The following is a 21,211-nucleotide window of genomic DNA, read 5'->3' on the forward strand; positions in this document are numbered from 1 at the left end:
AAGGGAAAGGTGGCCAAGATCCCTCATCTGGTAATGGTGAGCTGTTAGAGCAGTTCAGTTAATTGTGGAAATGTAGCCTGAGTAGCAATGCAATGTACTCAAATAGCAGTTCTGTTCATAAAAGGGAATTTCTACAATTAACATCTACTTCAGAGCAGCTTTCCTATCTGTAGTATACTGTTTTTTGGAGAGGGTGAGTTTTTCTGGTTGAGCTGGAGGTGTGGGTGGTGGTATTTTTTGTTTCTTTTCAGTAGACACAGAAGTTTTCCTTACCTCTAGAAGGAGTAATTTCTGAGTTACTTCTGTTTTCCTTTTTTCCTTAAATCCACCACATAATAGCACTGTGTTGATTGCATTGGCAGAATACATGAAATTGAATTAGGAGCTTATCAGAAGTTCTTTTAAACAAATTAATCTATCACTGTGGATCGACCGTGAGGATCTATGCACTTTCCCTTTGCTTCAGGACAAGATGATTAAAAATACTGCATCTCTCCCACTTGCCTGTGCCCATGCCCTTATCTAGAGTTTTTAAATTGCTTAACATCTACATTTGTTTGCTGTAGGATAGACCTTTTTCTGGGCAGTCATGTACCTCCCTGAAGTTTGCCCTAGGAACGGAACATTTATATGTGACAAGCAAAATGAAATGCTAAGACTTAAAGGAATTCTGGCATATTCTTAGATTAATTGGACTGCCTACTTTGAGGAGCAAAAGCAAGGAGACTAGTTTTGGTCTTGTTCTCCTCTGTCTGAAAAAAACAAAGTAGTAGGCCACTGATTTCTTTTCGTCTTTCTGTCTTTCCATCTTTGCTGTCCCTGGCAATCTTGCTTGCTTGCTCCAGTACACTGCACTACCGCAAAGGGCTTAAGATGCTAGGAAATGATTCCTTCTACTGGGCTGTAGAAAGAGGATGATGCAGATGTAAATGAGAAAGGAGAGGGAGAGTGTACAGAGAGGGTGGTAAGTTTAAGAGTACTATTTCAAGTGATAAGAATTTAGTTACTAAATCTGACTGTGATATAATTTGTAGGATTCATGTAGGAAATTCTGTGTATAAATGTGATCCTACACCTTTATTTATATTGTAATAATGACAGTGAATGGCAACGTTTCTTCATTTCCGTTGTTCTTTTACCCTACCACACCCCATAAAAGTCACTATTCTGTTAACTGAAAAGGATACAGCTGCCTAATACATCTGAACACACTATAGTAGAGTAAAATGTGAAGCATGAAGCAAGTCTACTATATTCTTGAAACACTGGAGGAAATTGGAGTTAGACAAAGTAGTTAATATCTAAGCTTGGCTTTTGGCCAAGACACCAGGACTAATGCCTAATAGTTCTAAGGAGTACCATGGGATCTCCACCACAGCTGGTCGCCACCTTGCTTTTACATATCCTGAGAAGCAGAAGCACGTAACGGAAGGCTGTGTTCTTCCTTGCAGTCCAGGTAGGGTGAAGCTCTGCCCTAAGGTCAACAGTGACTGAAATGTGTAACTTGTCAGGTCTTGCTGAGCTGCAACTCAGCTCTTGCTAACAGGCCTACTACAAAGTTACTGTGGTTCTGTCCTGCTGGGCTGTGTATGCTAAACTGAATTTTACTAGATCAGCTTAGGCACCACATATCTGCGTACAGCTGCTGTGTATGTGTTCCTTGCAACAAGTGTTTGCAGGTGTCACACTTTTTTTTTCTTGTAATGTTTTTCTTGTTTATAAGAAAACTGCTGTCCATTATTATTGTATTTTCATACACATCAGTTCCATAAAACACTACCAACTGAAATGTAGTCCATATTCCTCTTGCAGTTTTCCACTGGTCAGTATATCTGCCTGCCTTCAGCACAGTTGCTTGACTTTAACTGTATAGATATACATGCTGTTGCATTCATTGAAACTTATAGAGCATTTCTAGCTAATGACGTTGCTATTCTAATTACAGTGATCTTTAGGAAACAGGAGAGATGATTTAGTCCATGCCAAGACTTTTCCTTTAAAACTAGCCTTTTAGTGCAACAGAATATTTAGAACAACAGCTGAAAGAATTTTCTTGCTATCTCTGCGTTGTTACTAATTCCCTGTCCTTGATGTTGTGGGTTAAAATGGTTAGGAAATACAATTCTTCTTTGTTTTGTGAAAGGAGACAGGATAAGGATACATTATTTTATGCACATACACTCTTGGAAAAATCAAGGCCAATGGTTTTGTTATTTTTAACCTGTTTTATCATGGACCTCTTTTTTTTTTAATTAAAAAATACTAACTTCTTTAAGCTTGGAGTGTGAGGGGCTTAAAGCTCGTTCTGTGTTTCTCTGGAAAAAATGAAAGGACCTTTGTTCCAGTTGGATTCCAGAGCAGGTGAACTTAGAAGGTTCTCATCTTCCTTCAGAGCAGTATTGCGTGCTAGTTCTGTCCCAGACTTTGGATCAGAGCGATGATAAAGATGAGAAGCCTTTTGGATTCACAGATGAGTTCTTCTGTTAGGGAATGTTGCTTTCTATTTTATGACAGCTTGTCCTCTCTGCTTCTGGAGTGATGGGTGGATGACTCACTGAGAGATCTTGAGAGGTGTTATGTCAATTACTGAATAAATAAAATCCATGTTTCCACCACATGTGGATCCCAAAGAATTTTTCTAAGTGTAGAAATATGATAGAATGGCAACAGCTTTGTCACAGCTGAGGATGGTTGACCTGGAAAAGGCCTAGGGTAGTACAAGCTAAGTGACTTAGGTCACAGATGATAGTCAATGATGAGGAAATAGTTTATTAAAATAAAGAAGCCTAATCTGTGAGATAGTGAGGGCCTGGTGCTTATCATCTTTACCTTACTGTAAATCAGAAGCAATCCTACTGTAGATAAGAAGTGATTATATAGAAGTGGTAGAAGTGAGGTCAGGAGTGAGCCATTTGTTTACTTGAAAGTACTTAATGGTCTCATAGAAAAAATGGAAAGAAACCTCTGCCTTAAAACACTAGGCTCACAGGGCACAATGGTGGTGGTCTTGGTGTGAAAAAAATTAGCCAAACTTGGAGGAAGCTTCAAGCTCTATTGGCACAAAAACTCTTCTGAACTTTTTTCAGAGCTGTTTACTTTCTAGACTATTTAAATAATGTTAAAGTTTCTTCAGATGTGGTCAAAGTTGGTTTGAAGGGGCAGTTAAGCTTTCCAGGCATTGTAACTCCCTTCAGCGATTTGTGAATACAAAGGTCTTCTATTTCCAGGCTTTTTAGCCCTTTAATCTTCACAGGCACAGATGTTCAGGCAGAGTTTTTATACAAAGAACGGAAACCCAAATCGTTTAAGCTGGTAATATTTACACTTTCCACGTAATGTAAAATTCAAACGGTTTACTACATCTTTGATTAAAGGCTTCCAAAATGCACTGAAGGATTAAAATAGCTGAGCATACTAACCAGGCAGACGTGTACACATTGTGTCATGATGTTTTGTTTGGCCTCTGCTCCATTTTTCTGCTAGCCTTGAGAGATCTGAGAAGTTGTTATCTGCAAGTTTTAGGGTTTTTCTGGTAGATTGTTTTTTATCAAACCACCAATGTTCCACATGTTTCTTTTAAGAGGCATAAAAAATATGGTTGTTGCAAATGAACATCTATAAAATGGACTGTAAAGACTTTCTGCTGGGAAATTGTTGTGGCTATATAGGTATGGCCTTTATTGGAAATCAGCTGAGCTAATACTGGAAGAATATTCTTTTAAGATGCTTAGACTGGTGGAAGAATTAAACCAGTTCCATAGATGTGTTTACAACACTGGCAGGGAAATACGATAATGTTATACTTGAACAGGCTCTAAAACTAAACTATAATTTCCTCAGCCCATTCAAAATTTGGCATGCTCTGCTCCGAACTGCAGTTCAGTTCTAGTTTCTGTGAGTCTGCCTGCTTTTGTTTTTACACTCTTGACATTTTAAGAGGGCAAAGACTGGCTCTTACTTTGTGGGATTGATCATTGATCAATTATGTAAGATGATGGTGAATGTTCATGAAGAATACTGTGTTCATTTCATCCCAAATATGACATACGCATTTTTAATATAACAATATACTAATATACTGGCTTTTTGAATCTCAGTCAGGCTGAGCCTGGCTGTGATAAAAGCTGCATGCACATCTTTTGTGACAGGCTGTGCCCTAGCAAAATCTTCAATCAGTCAGAACTATAAAATAAAGGAGGTGAGACCCTGGGGTAATGGAATAAATAAGAGGTCATGTTTTCCAAGTGCCTTGACACTCCTTTAATAATGATGGTGACAGTTTGGTATCATAGCATGGGTTATCATGTGTGGCTTAATGAGAAGAAGGACCATGGAAGGGACAATGAAAAAATGCCTGAAGGGTGTTGAGGAATATTAACAGGATTAGGGCTCTTTGCTCTGGGAAGCACAGGACAAATATGATAGTAGTTAAAATAAAAAATGGCATGCTGGCTTCTGTTAATTCCACTTTGCATCCAGCACATGAACGTGAGTTTACTGAGTGAATACCATTGGTAGCATTTTTCTGAGCAGGTGATAAAATATTCTTCTGGATACAATTTCTTTGTCTCTGGGTGAAAGTAATACCATAAAGCTTTGCAAAACATACTTTCATGCCTGTTACATCCCTTTCAGATGTATAATTAGGAATATGATGTAGTTAATTTGTTCATGAATCCATTTAAATTCAGGGCATTTAACCAGGAAAAAGATTTACTGGATAACATGTTAGAAATTAAATCTATGAAATATAACATTACTGTATCTAAACTGAAATTGCAAAAAACCAGAGATGTCTGATTTGGTTTAGATATCTCCAGGTTTAAAGCTTGCCATTGTCTTGTATCCCTCTTCAGTTTTGAGTTTGGACTGCTATAACGTGCTCAGTATCTGCAAAACACTTAGTAACATTGGCTGTGGCTATAGAAGCTTACTTAATTATGTAGCTGGTTAGAAGGTATATACTGTCACCAAGCATTACATTCATTATTACTGTGAAAGTCCATCATTAATTCACATATGGAGTACTGTATGCAGCATTGCACACCCATGTCAAAATGCAGGAGTGGAAAAGGTGCTGAGAATGAGGACAGTCCAAACTCCGGCCTGTTTTCCTTCCAAAAAGAGACTGAAGAGATTAGGATTGCTGAATTTCAGAGAGAGATCCCAGAATTGGATTATGTTAGTAATTTCAAACCAAACATCATGGTATGGTGAAGGAGAATACAGAATGATCATTCTTCATTTGCCACAATGAAAAAATTTGGGGGAGACAGTGAAATTGTCAGGCTGCATGTTTAACCAGAGTAAAAGGAAGCACTTTTTCAATGTAAAATGCACAATCTTTTGGAAGCCAAGATTAGAAATATGCTAAAAAAGGGATTAATTAATTCATGGAGATTAAGTCCAGTAGTAGATATGAAAAACAATTTGAATATGGTGTTTAGCTGAAGGAGGCCCTTAAATTACTGATTAGCTGGAAGCAGAGGGTCTGTGGATGTCTCTGAACGTGTCCTGGTTCTTACACTGTTCTCTAAACCTTTGCTTCTTCCACACAGTCAGAAACATAACACTGGGTTAAATGGCCTCTGATTTATCCGCTTTTTTTTTCTACTTTTCTGAACAGTTAATTTGTATGTAAGCTATAGTTCAATAGGATGAAGTATCCTCCAGTATTTAAAACCAGTGTTTGTCGGATCAGTACTGCATTGTCAGTCATTGTCTTCACGCACAACTAGTTACATTTGAAATATTTGTGGCTTTCAATTCAAGTGATATTTCCTCTTCAGGGACATTCTTGCATAGTATAGTTTCAACAACTGCTGCTGAAATCCTGAGATGCAGATCTTATTTCTAAATTCTGACAGAGGCGGTACTAGAAATTTGCATTGTATTTCAATAGCTTGTGCACTCCTAGTTTTTGCTGGAATTTTTGATTCAGGATCAGAGTGGTTGCTGAACTATATGAATTCAAGATGAACTATTTTTCTGTTTAAAATGCAATCTATGTCAACCTACTGGTAGCATGTTTAATTCAGTCAGATCTAAGGTTGCAATGTGCTGAAAGTGAGGAAAGACTCAATGCTTGTCGTAAGTCTAAAGCTACAGGAATGACAACTATTGCATTAGGCAGTGACTTAATGGAGAATTAGTCTGCCTAAAAGCTACTAAACATGTTAAATTTCTATAGAGTAACCTTAAATTTCTGAAATCCTTAAAATTTGGAAGTAAGCAAGTAAAGAATGTAAAGTTAGATTTTTTTTTTTTTTCCCCAGAACATAAAAAATAGTGGGTGTATTTAAGGAAGCAAGAGACACAGTATTATAAAGTATTCTGCTTTCAGTTTTTTCAATTTATTACCCATGATATACAGAGTTTTTGTAACTGTGTAATCTACATACTTTTGTTCAGTGGAACAGGCATGAGTAAAATGTGTGTGTGAAATATTTAAAATCAAACAAACTTAATTGCACTGTAGTTCCTCTACAATTCATGGTAATGTTGAATGCTAGTTATGGATTAAAGTTCTGCATTTAGGATTAAATTCCGTGGACTTAAATATGCCCTGTGCATTTATTTAGTTCTGCATGGAATCAGTATTGAAGGCTTTGTATGCAGAACAAAACAAATGCCTAGTTAGCATTTAAGTCCATGGGAGTTCTACACAGTTCATTTGAGAGAAGATTTTGGTGATATGTTTTTAATTGTCTTTTTTAACTTGATTAGTTAACCCAAGGAAGCAAATATGATGCATGTTGCATGGACCTGGGGAAAATGAAGGAAAATAGAGGAATTAGAATTTGTTTTCTTGTCTGCCAGTGGATAAACATCTCCCTCTTTTCTGTGTTGATTTCTGCTGCCTTAATAAGTTTATTAGCTTGCTGTTAGGTGTTCAAAAACAGTAACTTAAATCACAAATATTATCTTACAGATCTTGTAAAACAAACCAATTTATAAACAAACAAAACCCAAAGAAACAGGGAGGAAAAAAACAAACCTCCAAGAAACAGGGAGATTCATTGTATCTCTTAGAAAGATAAAAAATAATATTGAAATTACTTTGTTCCACAGACTGCCTGCCCGCAGTGGTATTTTTGTTGAGATTTTTGGGGAATTCTCTTATCTGCTTCACTGTGCCTGAAACAGAGTTTGGGCTGGTATTGATGTTTTTCTCTCGTATTATTTCTAAATAAATGATCCTGACAGTGAGAAGTTCTGAGCTTGTAACAGGTTTTGATTAAATCAGATCATTTGTGACCGCTTAGAATAAAGGTGTTTTTCTAGCTTTTTGTTTGTTTTCAGTTCAGCCAGGTTCATTTAGGTAAATAAAGTACCTCCTTTCTGAAGTTTTAGTCTTTATATACTTTTTACACACTGACCTCATATATTTATTCTATATATGAATGATGTTTTTGAAAACAAAACAAAACAAAAAAAAACCAACAAACTGTGTTAGAAACTCTGCCTAATTTGAAAAAGACAACTGTCAGAATAAAACCTGAATGTAATGCAGCTCCTGTTTACAAAAGTAGCAAACTAGCAAAGGACAAGAAAACTGGGGGAAAAGAACAGAAAGGGATGCAGAGTGCTGATATGTAAAGGAAGAAGAGTGACCCTGCAACTACCCTTCTAAAAATCTAGCCTCAATTCCATTTGCCACTCACTGTTAGAAAGGTGACAGATTGGAAGATACTTGGTGCATAGCTGTCATTATGAAGAAAATTTCTGATTTAAAGAATCTTTGATAGCAACTTGATAGGAGTTAGTGCAGATGTAGAAATTGCAACCACTTGCACACCTGAAAGCTTGTCTTACTTTTCTTTACATTGTTTACTATACAGCTGTACCTAGTGAAATGTATTACTTCCACTTACAAACCTTGTCCTACCAAATAACAGAAAAATGTATAGGAAGGGAAGAAAGGACTAGAATTATGGGGTGAAATTAAGGGGGAAAATAGATGGAATTTGTAGAGCAAAATATTTGGTTGTTGATTAACTTGCAGTAGATAGAAATCTTTTTGATGGTGCATTTATAGTTAGAATGAAAATTACTAGGTTACCTAGAGAAGGAATCAATCATGAACTATGGGAAAGTAGGTTAAATGGGTTAGTTGATCTCTCCCTTTTGCAGGCTATGTGATTCCATTAAAGAAATTACTTTCATGACTTAACTTGGCAAGGAAAAATCAGTATGCATTTCACTTGTTCCCCAGTGCAGGCTCAAACTCTTCCCTTTAGGAAGTGTGCTGTTTAATAGGTCATTTTTAAAGGGAGAGGAGGAGGGTCCTAGCGTCAGGAGTCTCTGAATATGTGGTGTTCCTGAGATGTTCTGGAATACTTCAGCTGTCTCCCGTAGCTACCTGTAATTTCTTGGCTGTATCTTAGGGCTGTAGTAGAATTCATTACTGGCTACGAACTAACTTGGAAATCACAGGACCGAAGGAGGGGAAGTGACCTGTGAGTCCTGTAGTTCAGCTCCTCTGCCCCGGGGAAGGATCAGTTATACCGTAGTTGTTCCTGGTAGAGGTTTGGGATCAGCCTCCGTGCTGCCAGGATCTCCTCAGGCAATCTGTTCCCGTGCTTTGTTTGCTTTTCCACTAAGTAGTTTTTCCTACTAGCTAATTTGGATCACCTCTGATTAAATTTAAATCCACTGTTACTTGTGTGTTGGCTATAGACATGGAGAACAATTTGCTGCAAAGAGAAAGCAAACAGCTCTTTGTATTTATTTACATAAACTGTTTGGAAGACTTATTATTGCGCCCTATGTTTTCCATTCCTTAAGCTAAGCAGCTTCAATTTATTCAGTCTTTCATAGTAGGTTTCACTGAGTGGGTTATGCCATTAATCACGTCATCTTCTCTAAAGATCATCTGTAGCCCCCACCCTTCTTAAAGTAAGAAAACAGAGACCTTAATTAAAAATAAAAGTGCGTAACTTGATTTGCTACTGAAAATTCCCATCTCAGAATTTTGTCATCTTATAACTAAGTAGCATTGATGGATTTGTACATCAGTATAAGACATTATATTGTTACTTTTCGGTTAGTTTTATTATTATGTTCTTACTTAACTAGCTAGATTAAACCTTCTTGTGCTATGTCTAGAACTCTCTTACTGTGAAGATTAAGGGGTGTGAAATTACTTTACATTGCCTTCAGTCATTTAAAGTATCATTTTATCTGAAACAATTCTTGCTGCAATGAAGTTTGGCAGCCAGGAAGCTCTCTCTGCAACAGGTCAACACTTGTCACTATTCTATCATTTTCTATTTCTGCATAATGAAATACTTCTTATGTTTGTGGTGACTTGAGTTGCTTGCAGACTAATAGATTTTAGTTGTTGCCAGCATGACTGTCTTTGGCTTTAAAAAAAAAGGTGTACTGAATCATCGTAGAAATGATTAAGAAATAGTCCAGACAAATGAAACCTGACTGGTCTGATAACAAAGCACTATCAGTTTTATAAGTAAATTTTACTGCAAACCGGGGTCAGACCAGAAGAGTGTCTCTGTGTGTAACTGTTATCATTTTGTATCTGTGGTAGAGCTACATTAATGTGTAGTGTAAGTATGAACAGTGACTATTCACTGAAAAAATCACAAACTGAAGAATAGCTTGTTTAGTTGGTCAAATTGTGAGCCAGTGGTGTTCTGTTATTGGATATGAAAGCAAATATAACAGCCAGAAACCAAGACCTTGTTGCATGTTATTCATAATTTTGACATTATATGGTATTAGGTTGTACAGGCTATTGGATTTAAAAGGCTGATGCCAAATGGGGTACCCACAGAAGAAAGACATTTTAAGTACAGAGACATCTGCTCCTGTTTTCAAATAACATTGGAGAAATGGGTAACATATCACACTAATGCAGATGCTTTTTATTATTCACAAGTTATAATTAAATGCAGTTTTTTCTGTGGTTGGTGATGAAAGTATGAGAGCAACCTCAGAGGGGGGAAATGTTTCAGATTATGTAGACCACAACTGACTATTACACAGGAGCACCACAAACCCTGCGCTGGCTTGGCTTTTTGTATTGTAATGGTGTATTCAACCCATGTTTGCAAACCACATTCCACCAAAGCCTGCCATGTTTATAGCTAGCTGATCAGTAATGTATGCTCACTGGCATAGGTGGTTTGCAGTTCCGTTAGTGACTGCGCACGTTATCTGTGACTAGAGGCAAAGTATGTAGATGTTAATCTTTTGCTATTATACAATAATGTTTGAGGCAAAATTATTAATGGAAGTTACGCATTTAGGAGGTCATCCTTTGAAGGGGGGAGAAGTGACATACAGACAGACAAGGCCGTCTTTCCAAAGCTCATTTTGAGGTAGCTACACACTTGAATAGGACTGGGGAGGTATGGCAAGTGTTTGTGGACAGTGCCTTTTTTTTTCTCCTAATTGAATGGATATGCATGTGTGTGTGTTGGTAAAAAGGTTATTCAGAATATAAATAAACTATTAAAGGATGCTCATTTAAAAGAATGTTCTGCATATTAATAATTGTGAGACTTGGACATTGGAAGCCTGCTTTGAAAACTTGTGATTCAGCCAGTTGGACAAGGGAAGCAACAGAAAAACTATGCGTTTAATGAAAATGGATCTAATTTCTGTGTGACAAAGTTGAGCACTCTGTCCAGCATGAAACACTGAGAAATCCTGACTATATCTAGCTCCAGGAATGGGTAAAGCTTGGGGCACAAGTCCACAGGGATATGGGGATGGGTGGCTGTAACTTCTAGGCTGTGCTACCTTGCCAACCGCAAGGTCAGGGTTTTTAAATATTTTGCCACAGCTTGAGGGGTTAACTCTCCTTAGAGTAAGAGTCCCTGCCCTTCCTAATCCTTCCTAGCTTCCTTCAAGAGAAAAACCCCCTTTCTTTGGGGTTGTTCTTTGTTTCGCTTTCCCTGTGCTGCTGAATGGTGAGTATGGACTAAGTGTCACTGAACACCCGAGGGCAGCAATTTGTCCTGTCTTTTATTGAATTTGATGGGGATTTCTGTGAATGTAGGATTGGGTGGGTCATCTTGAATAACTCTTTTCCTTGAAGCATTAATATGAGGGGTGGGGGGAAAGTGGTAATGTAAGAGTTAACTATTGCAGTATTTTTGGCTGGTTGGAAATCAGCCTGCCCTCTTACGTTATTGCTTTCCTAAAAAGTTCCACATTAGATGGAAGTTCCTGAAATATTATTGCAACCACTAGCAATCTCCATTGTTGAGGCATCAGAGTGGAAGAGAGCAGTCAGTGTCTGTTGACCCACGTTTGTCACCAAAAATGACCTTACTTCCTGAATTTGCTAATATTATAACAGTTTTCAATCTCCACGTTTCCAAGCTTTGCATTACGTGATGTTTTCCATTGCTAAGAACTGAAGAAAATCTATTCCGATCCAGATAGTCCAAAAAATACTTTTGGTCTGAATGGTTGACGGCTGTAGGAGACCTCCTTCTTTACGGGTAGAATAGGCAGCCATTTGACAGGGAATGAGTAAGACAAGTTACTTCCTATGTCATTCAGTTTCACTTGTGACAGCAGAGTGAATGGCTTAAAAGGGATATTAGTGCTCTCTTTGTATTACAGTGTGAATTCTTGTTCCTAAGTCAATCTGTTGTGTCTACAGGTTCCCCAGAGGATAGAAGAGCACAGAGATGCATCTGAGGATAGCAGTGCAGGAATCCCAGGCATGTGGGGAAGTTGGGGCCCCTGGTCTGCCTGCTCTCGGAGCTGCAGTGGTGGTGTGATGGAGCAAACGCGGCCCTGCCTCCCAGCCTATTACCGAGAAAGGGGCTACCGAAGGCCAGGGCGGCAGTACCCAGCCTCAGAGAGAACTCTTGCTCATCAGAATTCCCGCCACCGTGAGGACTCACTGACTGCTTATCCTGGCCATGTCATTTCTGCCATCCGTACATCTGTGCCCCTTCACAGGAACGAAGAGCAGCTTTGGGCTGGCCTTCGGGCCTCTGCCTCTTCCGGAGGCCGTAATAACAGCCATCTGAGCAGAGGAGCATTGAGAGGCAGCAGGCATTCTCAGTCCCAGAGGCAGAATGCCAAGCCAGAAAAGAGGTATGTGTCTGTGCACACGTTTTATTCTTGCTATGAATGATGTATCCTTAAGAATGACATGTCAGATTAGAGTTGATATTTTTTAATACTTATGGAAAAACTATTAAAGACTAAGACTGACTTTTACAATGTCTACCATCTTCTGTGGAAGGCTGTCCTCCCTGTTGACTACTTATATGATAATACCCAAGGACAGATATAATTATTCTACAATTGTACTAGGCAGATTATCTTATTTCCCTTTAAGATTTGTTTTAGGATTTATTGAGGTATTTTTCCTTTTCTGCTACACTCTTATTTGATGTTCCATCTTCATAATAATAAAAATCAGAACAAATAACAGCTCTATAACTGGATTCTTAACTTCAACAGCCATTCTCATTTTAATTGGTTGAAAAAAAGATTCATCAAACTTTTTTTTCATAAAGAATGGCCAACTGTCTGTTCACTTTTTTCCTAGTCAAAACTCTAGGTTTGTCTTGCATTTTTCAAAGAGTTTCTATTTATGGCTTTTTGTTTTCTCTTTTTGTTTTCTACCACCTCTTTTAGCAAAATTTCCTGTTTGATGAAACTAAAAAATGTGGTCGTTTAATACATAGAGTATTTTAAACACTGTATATGTTTATATCGATTTCATAATATTAGCTGTTCAGTCTTTAAGGCTGGGTGGAACTGTGTTGTTACAATTAATTCCAATTAATTCTCCAATTTCTGGAGAAACACTCTTTTCTCTTCTTAGATACCAATCTCTCAGATTTTTTTAATATATGAATGAAAGGCAAATAGATGTGTTTCCATTTTGGAAATTGAGGAGAACAGGCATGGAGATCCCCTGGGAGGGAGTGCTCCTGAAACGTCTCTATTCTGTCTGTCTTTCCTCAGAATATGTATTCTAGCAGTTCTCTGGGTCTTTCCCTCTCAGCCCTCTTCTGGGAGATGCATGGAGAGATTTTTTTTTTTTTTTTTGGGGGGGGGATAGTTAACAAAAAACCCAGAAAGAACCAAACAAAAAAAGAACACAATAAACAAAACCCAAAAACCCCTCCTTCATGTTATCTGCTTCTTTAAGATTCTTAGGTGAAGCAGTCAACTATAGTTCCCTTTTTAAACACCTCTTCCTGACCCAAACAAAAAAAAGAATGTTACCTTGAGGCAATATTCCAGCCTGACTGGAATAAGACAGTAGGAACCTGTGTTGCTGGTGATAAAGACATCCTCAGCCCCTGCAGAAACTCTCTGCATCTAAAAGAACATTTGAAAATAGAAATTAACCTGTTAGCCTCCTGTTTGTCTCAGTGAAGCATAAATTTCAAAAAGCGGGACCAGCTGTTCAGATGTTGATCTTCCTAGGTGTTGGCCATTTCCTTTAATCACTGCTTTGTCTTTCTTTCAAACCCATGCCAATGGGTAGCCTAGACCTACTGAGTATAACTTCAGTATGGCACTGATGATCTTATAAAAAATCAGAGAATGCCAGAGGCAGGCTTTTGGTAGCAGTGTTAACATGACTGCATTAAGACAAAAGTCATATTCTCTTTTTTCTGTTTTCCTACTTAATCATTTACTATAATGCACTTCTGTTCTCAGCTGCGCAGTGCAACAGATACAGGTTGTAGTACATAGCTGGGTTATTACCAATATTGGAAGCCTGGCCTTGTGCTGACTTTGTCGGCACAAAGTCATTCAACGCCTGTTTGCTCCAGCCCCTTGGCACCCTCAGTCTCCAAGGGAATCCCAGCTGGCCTGGCCTCTGCAGCAGACCTGCTGCCAGGCTGCTGGCACAGCTGGGCTTCCATCCCCGCAGGCTATCCCTTGCTGCTGTGGTGGCCTCTGCAGGCCAGGAAAGACTGGAACAGTTTGAAACAATCACTGCAGTTATGGCTGGAACACGAGAGGACAATGAGCAGAAAATAATATTGACTGTGTGCAGAAGTGAAGCTATGTTATTTCCTAATAAATGCCTTGCCATATGAAATATTAAAATGATCATAATGTCCGTTGTGCCTCCACTTTCCTGTATGATGGAGGCCTTTGCTTTTGAAAATTCTTGTGCTCTCCTAAGCACAGTTCAAGCTTCTGTACCACAGTTGATTTTCCACCCACACACACACTGCCCCTTGGCAAAAGACTGTGGATTCAAGGTCAGTGTTTTAATCTTATTTGCGTAATAAGTTATTTCCATCTTGTGTTAGGAGGGTCCCTGGTGGCTTTAAAGCCTGTTGTATTGCATAACTATCAGATTCTTTGGTGGTGACTGTAAAAACAGAATGAAAACAAAAAATGTTATTTGAAAATGAAATTGTTAGAATGACAAACTTAATAGTTTTCTTTAATTTACAAAATGCAGAGTACAAACCTTCTTTACAACGGAGATTACTGGTCCTATCAGATATATGGAAAATGGATTTCAAAATGTAATTTACTCTAGACATGATTTTTATACTGTAGAACAGTGTTCAGTGTTCACTAAATGGGTGATATTGGAAATTGGTGTCAGGCTATTAAAAAAAAATAACATCCTTGTTTTCACAATATGTGCAGTCAATGGAAACTTTTTGGGGTATTCCTATTTACTGTTCTGGACTTTATATAAAAGCTGTAATTTTAGCAGACTTCCATAAAACAATAAAAGAGGAATGGACATTTGTGACTGAGATAAGCTCACGTTTGGTGGCATGGTAAGATGAAATTGGATGGCTTCCAAGGCAAATACATTTCGACAGCAATAGCAGTCCTTCAAAGCAGCCAAATATGTTTGTATCATTTAGCAACAAGTGGAAAAGTTCTCTGCCTGCTTCCAGGCAGGTGACAAAGAACTGTTCAGTTTCTTTAGCAAAATTCAAAATATAATTCACATATCATAAATTGTGACATACCTTGTCTGTGAAGAGGATATTCACATTTTCAGCTTTTGAAAGTTGGTTCACATGAGATTCAGTTAGGCTTTAGAAACCAGGGCTGCACAGGAGGCTCAGGGGGAGAGAGATTTGAGGTACCTACAATTAGAAGCCTAATTTAAAAAGTTTAAGTGCTCCCCTTTTTGTCATAGTGCTGTAAGTAGAGTTCTTGCATAATTGAAATGTGTTAGGAAATTATAGTCAGTCACTGGAATGAGGATGGAAACACAAAAAGAAAGCTGATGGTTTTCTGCATTGTCTGCTGGCAAAGGAAGGGGAGCTCTTCTCAGCTTTGAAGAGTTGAGTTCCCATTACCACAGCCTTGGTTTTTATTTCACCTAGAAAAAATGCGTGGAGCATACCATACAATAAGAACAAACAGGAATGAGGAGATAGTGAAAAAATATCAAAGCATTTAGACATCTTTATAGAGAGGCACATATGGAAAAGTAATAAGGGCATGCAAAGGGATAACACGCTTTAAGAGAGAAAACACATCTCGAAAGGAAATATCATTCATGGACTAGGTTTTAGTACTTCTTAAATGTTGCATTTCCAATTCTCTATTTTGGTGATAGAGAAGACAAAACCGCAATTTTACATAGATGTGGTGAGTGTTAGGATGCTTACAACTGCCACCTTCACTTTCTCTACAAGTGGACTTTCACGATGGAGCGGCAAAACTTCTGTGTCCACTTCTGTAAGCACAACGTGTACTTTTGTATGTGGTTCTTAAGGAGCAGAAAGAAAAAATTACATTTATCACCAGAATAATGAAATAAGTAAAGCAGGCTTACATAAATAGTGCAAGTTTAAAGAAATATGTTAATAAGGAAAGAGCTTCCCTAAAGCTCTTTTTGTATTTGGAAGAGGAATGAGAGGAAAGATTTGCACTGAGGAAATAATCCAAAAATCATCAACTTCTCACACGGCTATAGCTCTGTGGTCTTTATTCTGCTGCCAGCAGCTGACGTGAAAGTCTGCTGTGCTGCTTTGTACCCTGTATAGGGTCAGTTTGCATTTCTAGGCCTGTGAGCAATGGAAAGGAAGAGTGTATCGTTTAATGTCAAAACAGAATTTCCTTTCTGAAAGTGTTTCTTTTGCCCCCTCTCACAGATGCTTTGACCAGGCAAATGTAGGTCACTCAGTTGGCAGGTCTGCAATTAACCTTTAAAGGGACACTTCAGCTGTTAATTCCTTAACCAATTTAGGCATCATTAGCTGCATATTCTGATGCAATTTTTGTGACCTGTTCTAGTCAGTTCCAGTTTGTAGAGGTGGACGAATCTGTGATTGCTGGACCTTCAGGTTCAAGAAGGTATTATTTTCTCAAGTTCTGAGGCTTTATATTTATTGGCGTGGGTGTTTGCTTTTCTTAATATTTGGAATGAAACCCAGCTCAAGTACTTAGCCATCCCTCCTTTCATTATTTCTCTAATAGAATGAAAATGTGATGCATTTTACCCCAAGCCCAACATGGTTATGAAAGCTTATTGGGGGTTGGTGTGTGGAGGAAGACAGAGGGCGAAGGATTTGATCCTTTTCTGAGGATAAATTTTCCAGAAGATTCCAAGAGCAGCAGCGGTAATCAAAGAATTCATTTTGGTAGCACTTGGGGGATTTAAAGCCATATGAGAAAGATGTTTATTTTCCTTCTGAATAAAATTCCAAACAGGTTCTAATAGCAATAAAGATCACGTGAGGTATTTCCTGGCAAAATGAATAGCTAGCTGGGGTGGTTGTTGCCTCAGATTGACTTTGTGCTATCCCACCTCTCTCAATAACCATCTGGTTATTAATCCCCCTAATATGCTCTAAGTCTCACTTATTATTACCTGATTAGTATCAATTTTTATTATGCTACTGTGAGCATGCTTTGAATGGTATTACCAAAAATAAAAGCCTAACATGATACTATAATTGCAAGCCACACGAGAAGCTTTCTTAATCTTACTGCTGAACATTTCAACCCTTCCTGAAGTGGGTTGACTGAAGGAGGGGAGGGGAAGTGAGAATGCTGCTAGCATTCAGTCAGATGTGAGACAGTGCATTTTAACAATGAATTCTTGCCCGGTCAGTAAGGGGTAGAAACACAACAAAGCTCCCATCACAGTTGTAATGCATCTCAGCAGAGTTCTGTGGTTATTTGCGTTGAATTTCTGCCGTTTTACCTGCCAACTGCATGGTTACATTATTCAATCAAACCTTAAAGATGAAGCTAGGGGAAAAACTTGTAGACTTGTAACTAAATTTCCTGGGATCAGAGGCGTTATGCAACTCATTGAACCCAAATACTACAGTCCTCTTTTTCTAATTCTGGAATCCTATCTCAGTGTTGGAAGTGACGTAAATGAGGTTATATAGGACTTGCCTGGAGATCAGCAAAAGCCAATATAGTAAGTTATTGTGCCGGGTGTATTGCAGCTATCTAGACTGGGGTATTAGTGGTGGTCTCTGAGGATGGAAAATTTCATTTAGGATAGTCCACATGTATCACTCTTACATTAATCCAATTGATTAAACCTGTTCCCAGGGGGCAATTTACTTAGTGACCTTATTCTTTAATTTACTGTCAGAAAAATGTAAACATTTTTTGCCCCTAATATAATACAGAAATGAGAGAAGAATCACCTTTGTGGTCTAATCCATTTTCCTGCAGAAGATGCAACAGAGTTGGTTACTCTGTGTCTTCTAGCAGTTGAAATTTTTAGGTCAAACATGCTCACAATGGGTTTAATACTCATGTGCATATATGATACATAGGACGTAGTGAATATCCACAAACCATGGTGTGGTTACCTAAGTTACAAGAAATGTAAACCAAACTTGTTCGTTCCATTATTTCAGTTACCTTGATAATGAAAATCAGTAAAATGAAGTGAATGCATGCACCAATTTAACTGCAATGAAATGTGCTGGTGAAGTGTGAATAATATGCTGTAATGTGGCAAAAGAAGTTTGTGATGATGGCTCCGCTTTCCAATGTGTGATATATTCTCAGAAGGGGTGGTTTAACTCTCGTGACCAAACATTTGACAAAGATAACTGCTCACCGCTTTAAGGCTATTTTCTAGGTCAGTGAGCAGATAGGCATGCATTTTCATAACATAAAACAGAGTCAAAGGGCTCCCTTCTTTCATTCATGTTTAAGTGATTTTCTCCAGATTGATTTAGAGCTGGTGAAAAGTGAGTACGTGGAATGCAAAGCTGCACAGGGCTATGGTACAGTACTGAGAGGCGTTATATGGTGGCTTTTGACATGAATCAACCTGACTGTTGAGAGCTCTCCCTTTTGAGTAGATGGAAATACATTCCCAGAACCAGTAAATCATTCCTTTTTGTTAAAAATTTATTCTTGTGAAAGGATCTGCTAAAATACTGTAAGGTATAAACTTGATAGCAGTTATGACCAGGATAAGACAGTTTATTTTGTGACTTAAACATTAAGAAAAATGCACGGTGGACAGTCTTTTTAAAGTAAACCTTGTTAACTGTGTGCCTAAGAACATATAAAACATGAAAGAAAATTAAAAGCAGTAGGAATGCTGGAAAGTAAATGATTGAATAGGACAGCTGTAGGCCAGTACCAGTTTTGAATTACGGAGGAAGTGCCAGGGATTAAAAATATGTATCTGAAATTATTTTAAGGATTCTATTTTAGGAGTAATAAAAATAATAAAGTACATTAAAAAATATATACCTGTACCTATCCTGTTAACAGAAACTTATGTAATTAGGACCTGTTTTTTCCATTTGAAGTTGAAGTTTTGTGACTGCAAAGAGTTCTTGGTCTCCCTTTATTTTTCTTAATTACATTTAAATAAACTCCAATGAGTGATACTTCAATAACTTCATTGCTGACAGGAACGCTAATAAGTCACTTTCAGTTCTTCAGAAACAAAATCAAGGCATCTCTATATTAAATACTTGAACTGTATGTAAATGGGTAGTGTCCTTTAAAAGCTGTCACTTACAGTAGTGTAATGCTGCTAAATAGATATTTTGCTATGACCTAAAATACTAGGTTAAATCTTGGTATACTTATCCACAGAAACAGGTTTAATTAAGTTAGAATATATGTAATTGATTTAGTTAAAGAGGATTTGGCCTACTAACTTAAGCACGTGTATAGTCCTGTTAAAACCATGATGGGACTTAAATTTAAGCTAAAGAGCTTTGATAAGGATCTAAGGGGACTGAGCTCCTTTAGAACTAAGTTTCTAGTGGGAATCAAAGAAATGCACTTTTGGAGCATTTTTTTAATAGAAATTAATAACTGCAATGCAAAAGCACAAATCAGTAGAATTTAAAAGACATTTTGCAGTGGTACATAATGTGGAATATTGTTTGGGAAATAAGCTATAAATCATATTTGTACTCTTTCTTCTGTCTTTTCTCCCACTTTCGTCTTGCACGTAGAACCTCTGTTTCTGATGATAGGTCACTGTTAGGTTCAGCTTGAGTAAGTGCTGGCTGTGGATCGATTGCTGTGTTGATAGTACAAAAATACAGTTAGCAACACTTCAGAGATTACATTATAGGCAACTGCTTAATTCCCAAGTGAGAAGAATAGACAAGAACCTGAAGAATGCTTGGGTCCTGGGCGCCCAGAGCAGCATCAGGCTACATGTGCAGTTAGACCAGAGTCACTGATGAGATCGGTTTCCTTAGTGTATTAGAGGACTTATCTATTAATTCCAGGACAGGATTGCTGGTAAAGCAAGCCTCTGAAGATTTTGAAAGAAGCTTCAAACTCAACCAAACTCTCAACAAAATTAAAAGAAAGTGCTAAGCGTTGGTTTCACATCTATCCAAATCCTCTGTGATGAAATTCTGTTGTCTTTCATTACGGTGGTTGTTGTGGCTGGGCATACATGGAAGAAAACTGTCTTCCTCTGCTTGCAGAGTAATTTCTGCCAATAGACAAGAGAAAATTTTGAAAAAAAAAATCACGAAGCCTGCAATTCTTGTGCAGTTTTTCTTCCTCATCCCTAATGAGACTGGTGGCTGAGGGCTGTTACCTTCCCAGAGCATTACGTTACTCCTTGAGAAACAGAGTGAAAGGTTGTGAATTGAAAATGAGGGAAATTGGCAGTTTCTTTGGGTTCATTCTCAGAGAACATTCCAACGGTAGGACAAGTCTTCCGTGGTGTCATAAATGAGAGTTTTTGCTGATGTTCAACCTTGCAGTTTTTCATTTACAAGAGAAGAAGTATTTTGATACTAGGAGATAAGTTGAATGAAATGCTGCAAAGCTCATGTAAAATACATTCTTCATTCTGTCTGACATCAGAAGAGAAAGAAAATGAGTTATGCTTCAGCTGGAAGTGAGCCAGGGAACCTCTGCTTAGAGAACGGTGGGAGAAATGTAAGGAGAAAGGAAGTGATGAAAATGGGAAAAAATGAAAAAGGTATGTTGGAGAGAGGCTTTGTAAAGAGCACTTAAGAGAACAGGTGGAGCCCAGGAAATCTGTAATCTTACTTAAAGATGCTGCATATCCTTGGTTCAAAGAGGGTTTCTATTCAATATAAATAACTAGCCCACCAGCTCCGAAAGTACTTCATTCTTAGTGAACCTCAAGAACACTTGAGGTTCAAAGCGTTGTGTTCTTAGCATAGACTCTGTGAGGCAGTGATAATGCATTTATTTGCTGACCAAGGCAGACGTATGCTTATGGCTAAAATTAGAAAAAGCTACTACAACAAAATTCCTTTTTGTCACTGGCTGCGAGGGGCCAGTTCTCACTCTTCTCAGCTGACTCATCCTCAACATGAGAGAAATTGTTAATAGTTAGACCAATAAGAACACTAGCTAATAATAATTATTTTAAAATGTTTGCTACAATCCATACAGTAATAGCACAAAACCTGATTTTTGTACTTGTCTGGGCAAATGTATTTTTGAATTCAAGAATAAATTTAGGTTGGCTTAAGTTTAAAGGGGCCCATCATTTTTATTATCAAAGTGCTAAATAGATTTGTCTGAACAATCTGGGAGGTGTGTGTGTTTATGAGAATTATGCCCAAAGAAAGAAGATTGCCAGATCTGCATTAAACAGCTGTTATGCCTCTACTTGAGATGAGCACAATAGATCAGAGATGTCTACTGGCTATGGTCTGACATGAAACACTTAATGCAGCTACTTGCTCTTCAACGTATATTTTTCTGTTAAGCAGTAATTTGCCTTTAGATGATAACTGTGTTCTTGGTGGCATTTTTTCCCCCTTTGCTTGTC

The 21,211-nt window shown here is 38.0% G+C and overlaps 1 protein-coding gene across 1 annotated transcript in view; it reads left to right on the forward strand.

The window, feature by feature from the left end:
- THSD4 (thrombospondin, type I, domain containing 4) overlaps positions 1 to 21,211 on the forward strand; it is a 316,313-nt gene that overhangs the window by 9,095 nt on the left and 286,007 nt on the right. Inside the window, exon 3 of the mRNA XM_009321570.1 lies at positions 11,636 to 12,078. Coding sequence (XP_009319845.1) covers positions 11,636 to 12,078 — 443 coding nt within the window. The remainder of the gene's footprint in view (positions 1 to 11,635; positions 12,079 to 21,211) is intronic.

This window comes from Pygoscelis adeliae, unplaced genomic scaffold (genome assembly GCF_000699105.1).
Source record: "Pygoscelis adeliae isolate BGI_AS28 unplaced genomic scaffold, ASM69910v1 Scaffold183, whole genome shotgun sequence".
Taxonomy (NCBI): Eukaryota; Metazoa; Chordata; class Aves; order Sphenisciformes; family Spheniscidae; genus Pygoscelis; species Pygoscelis adeliae.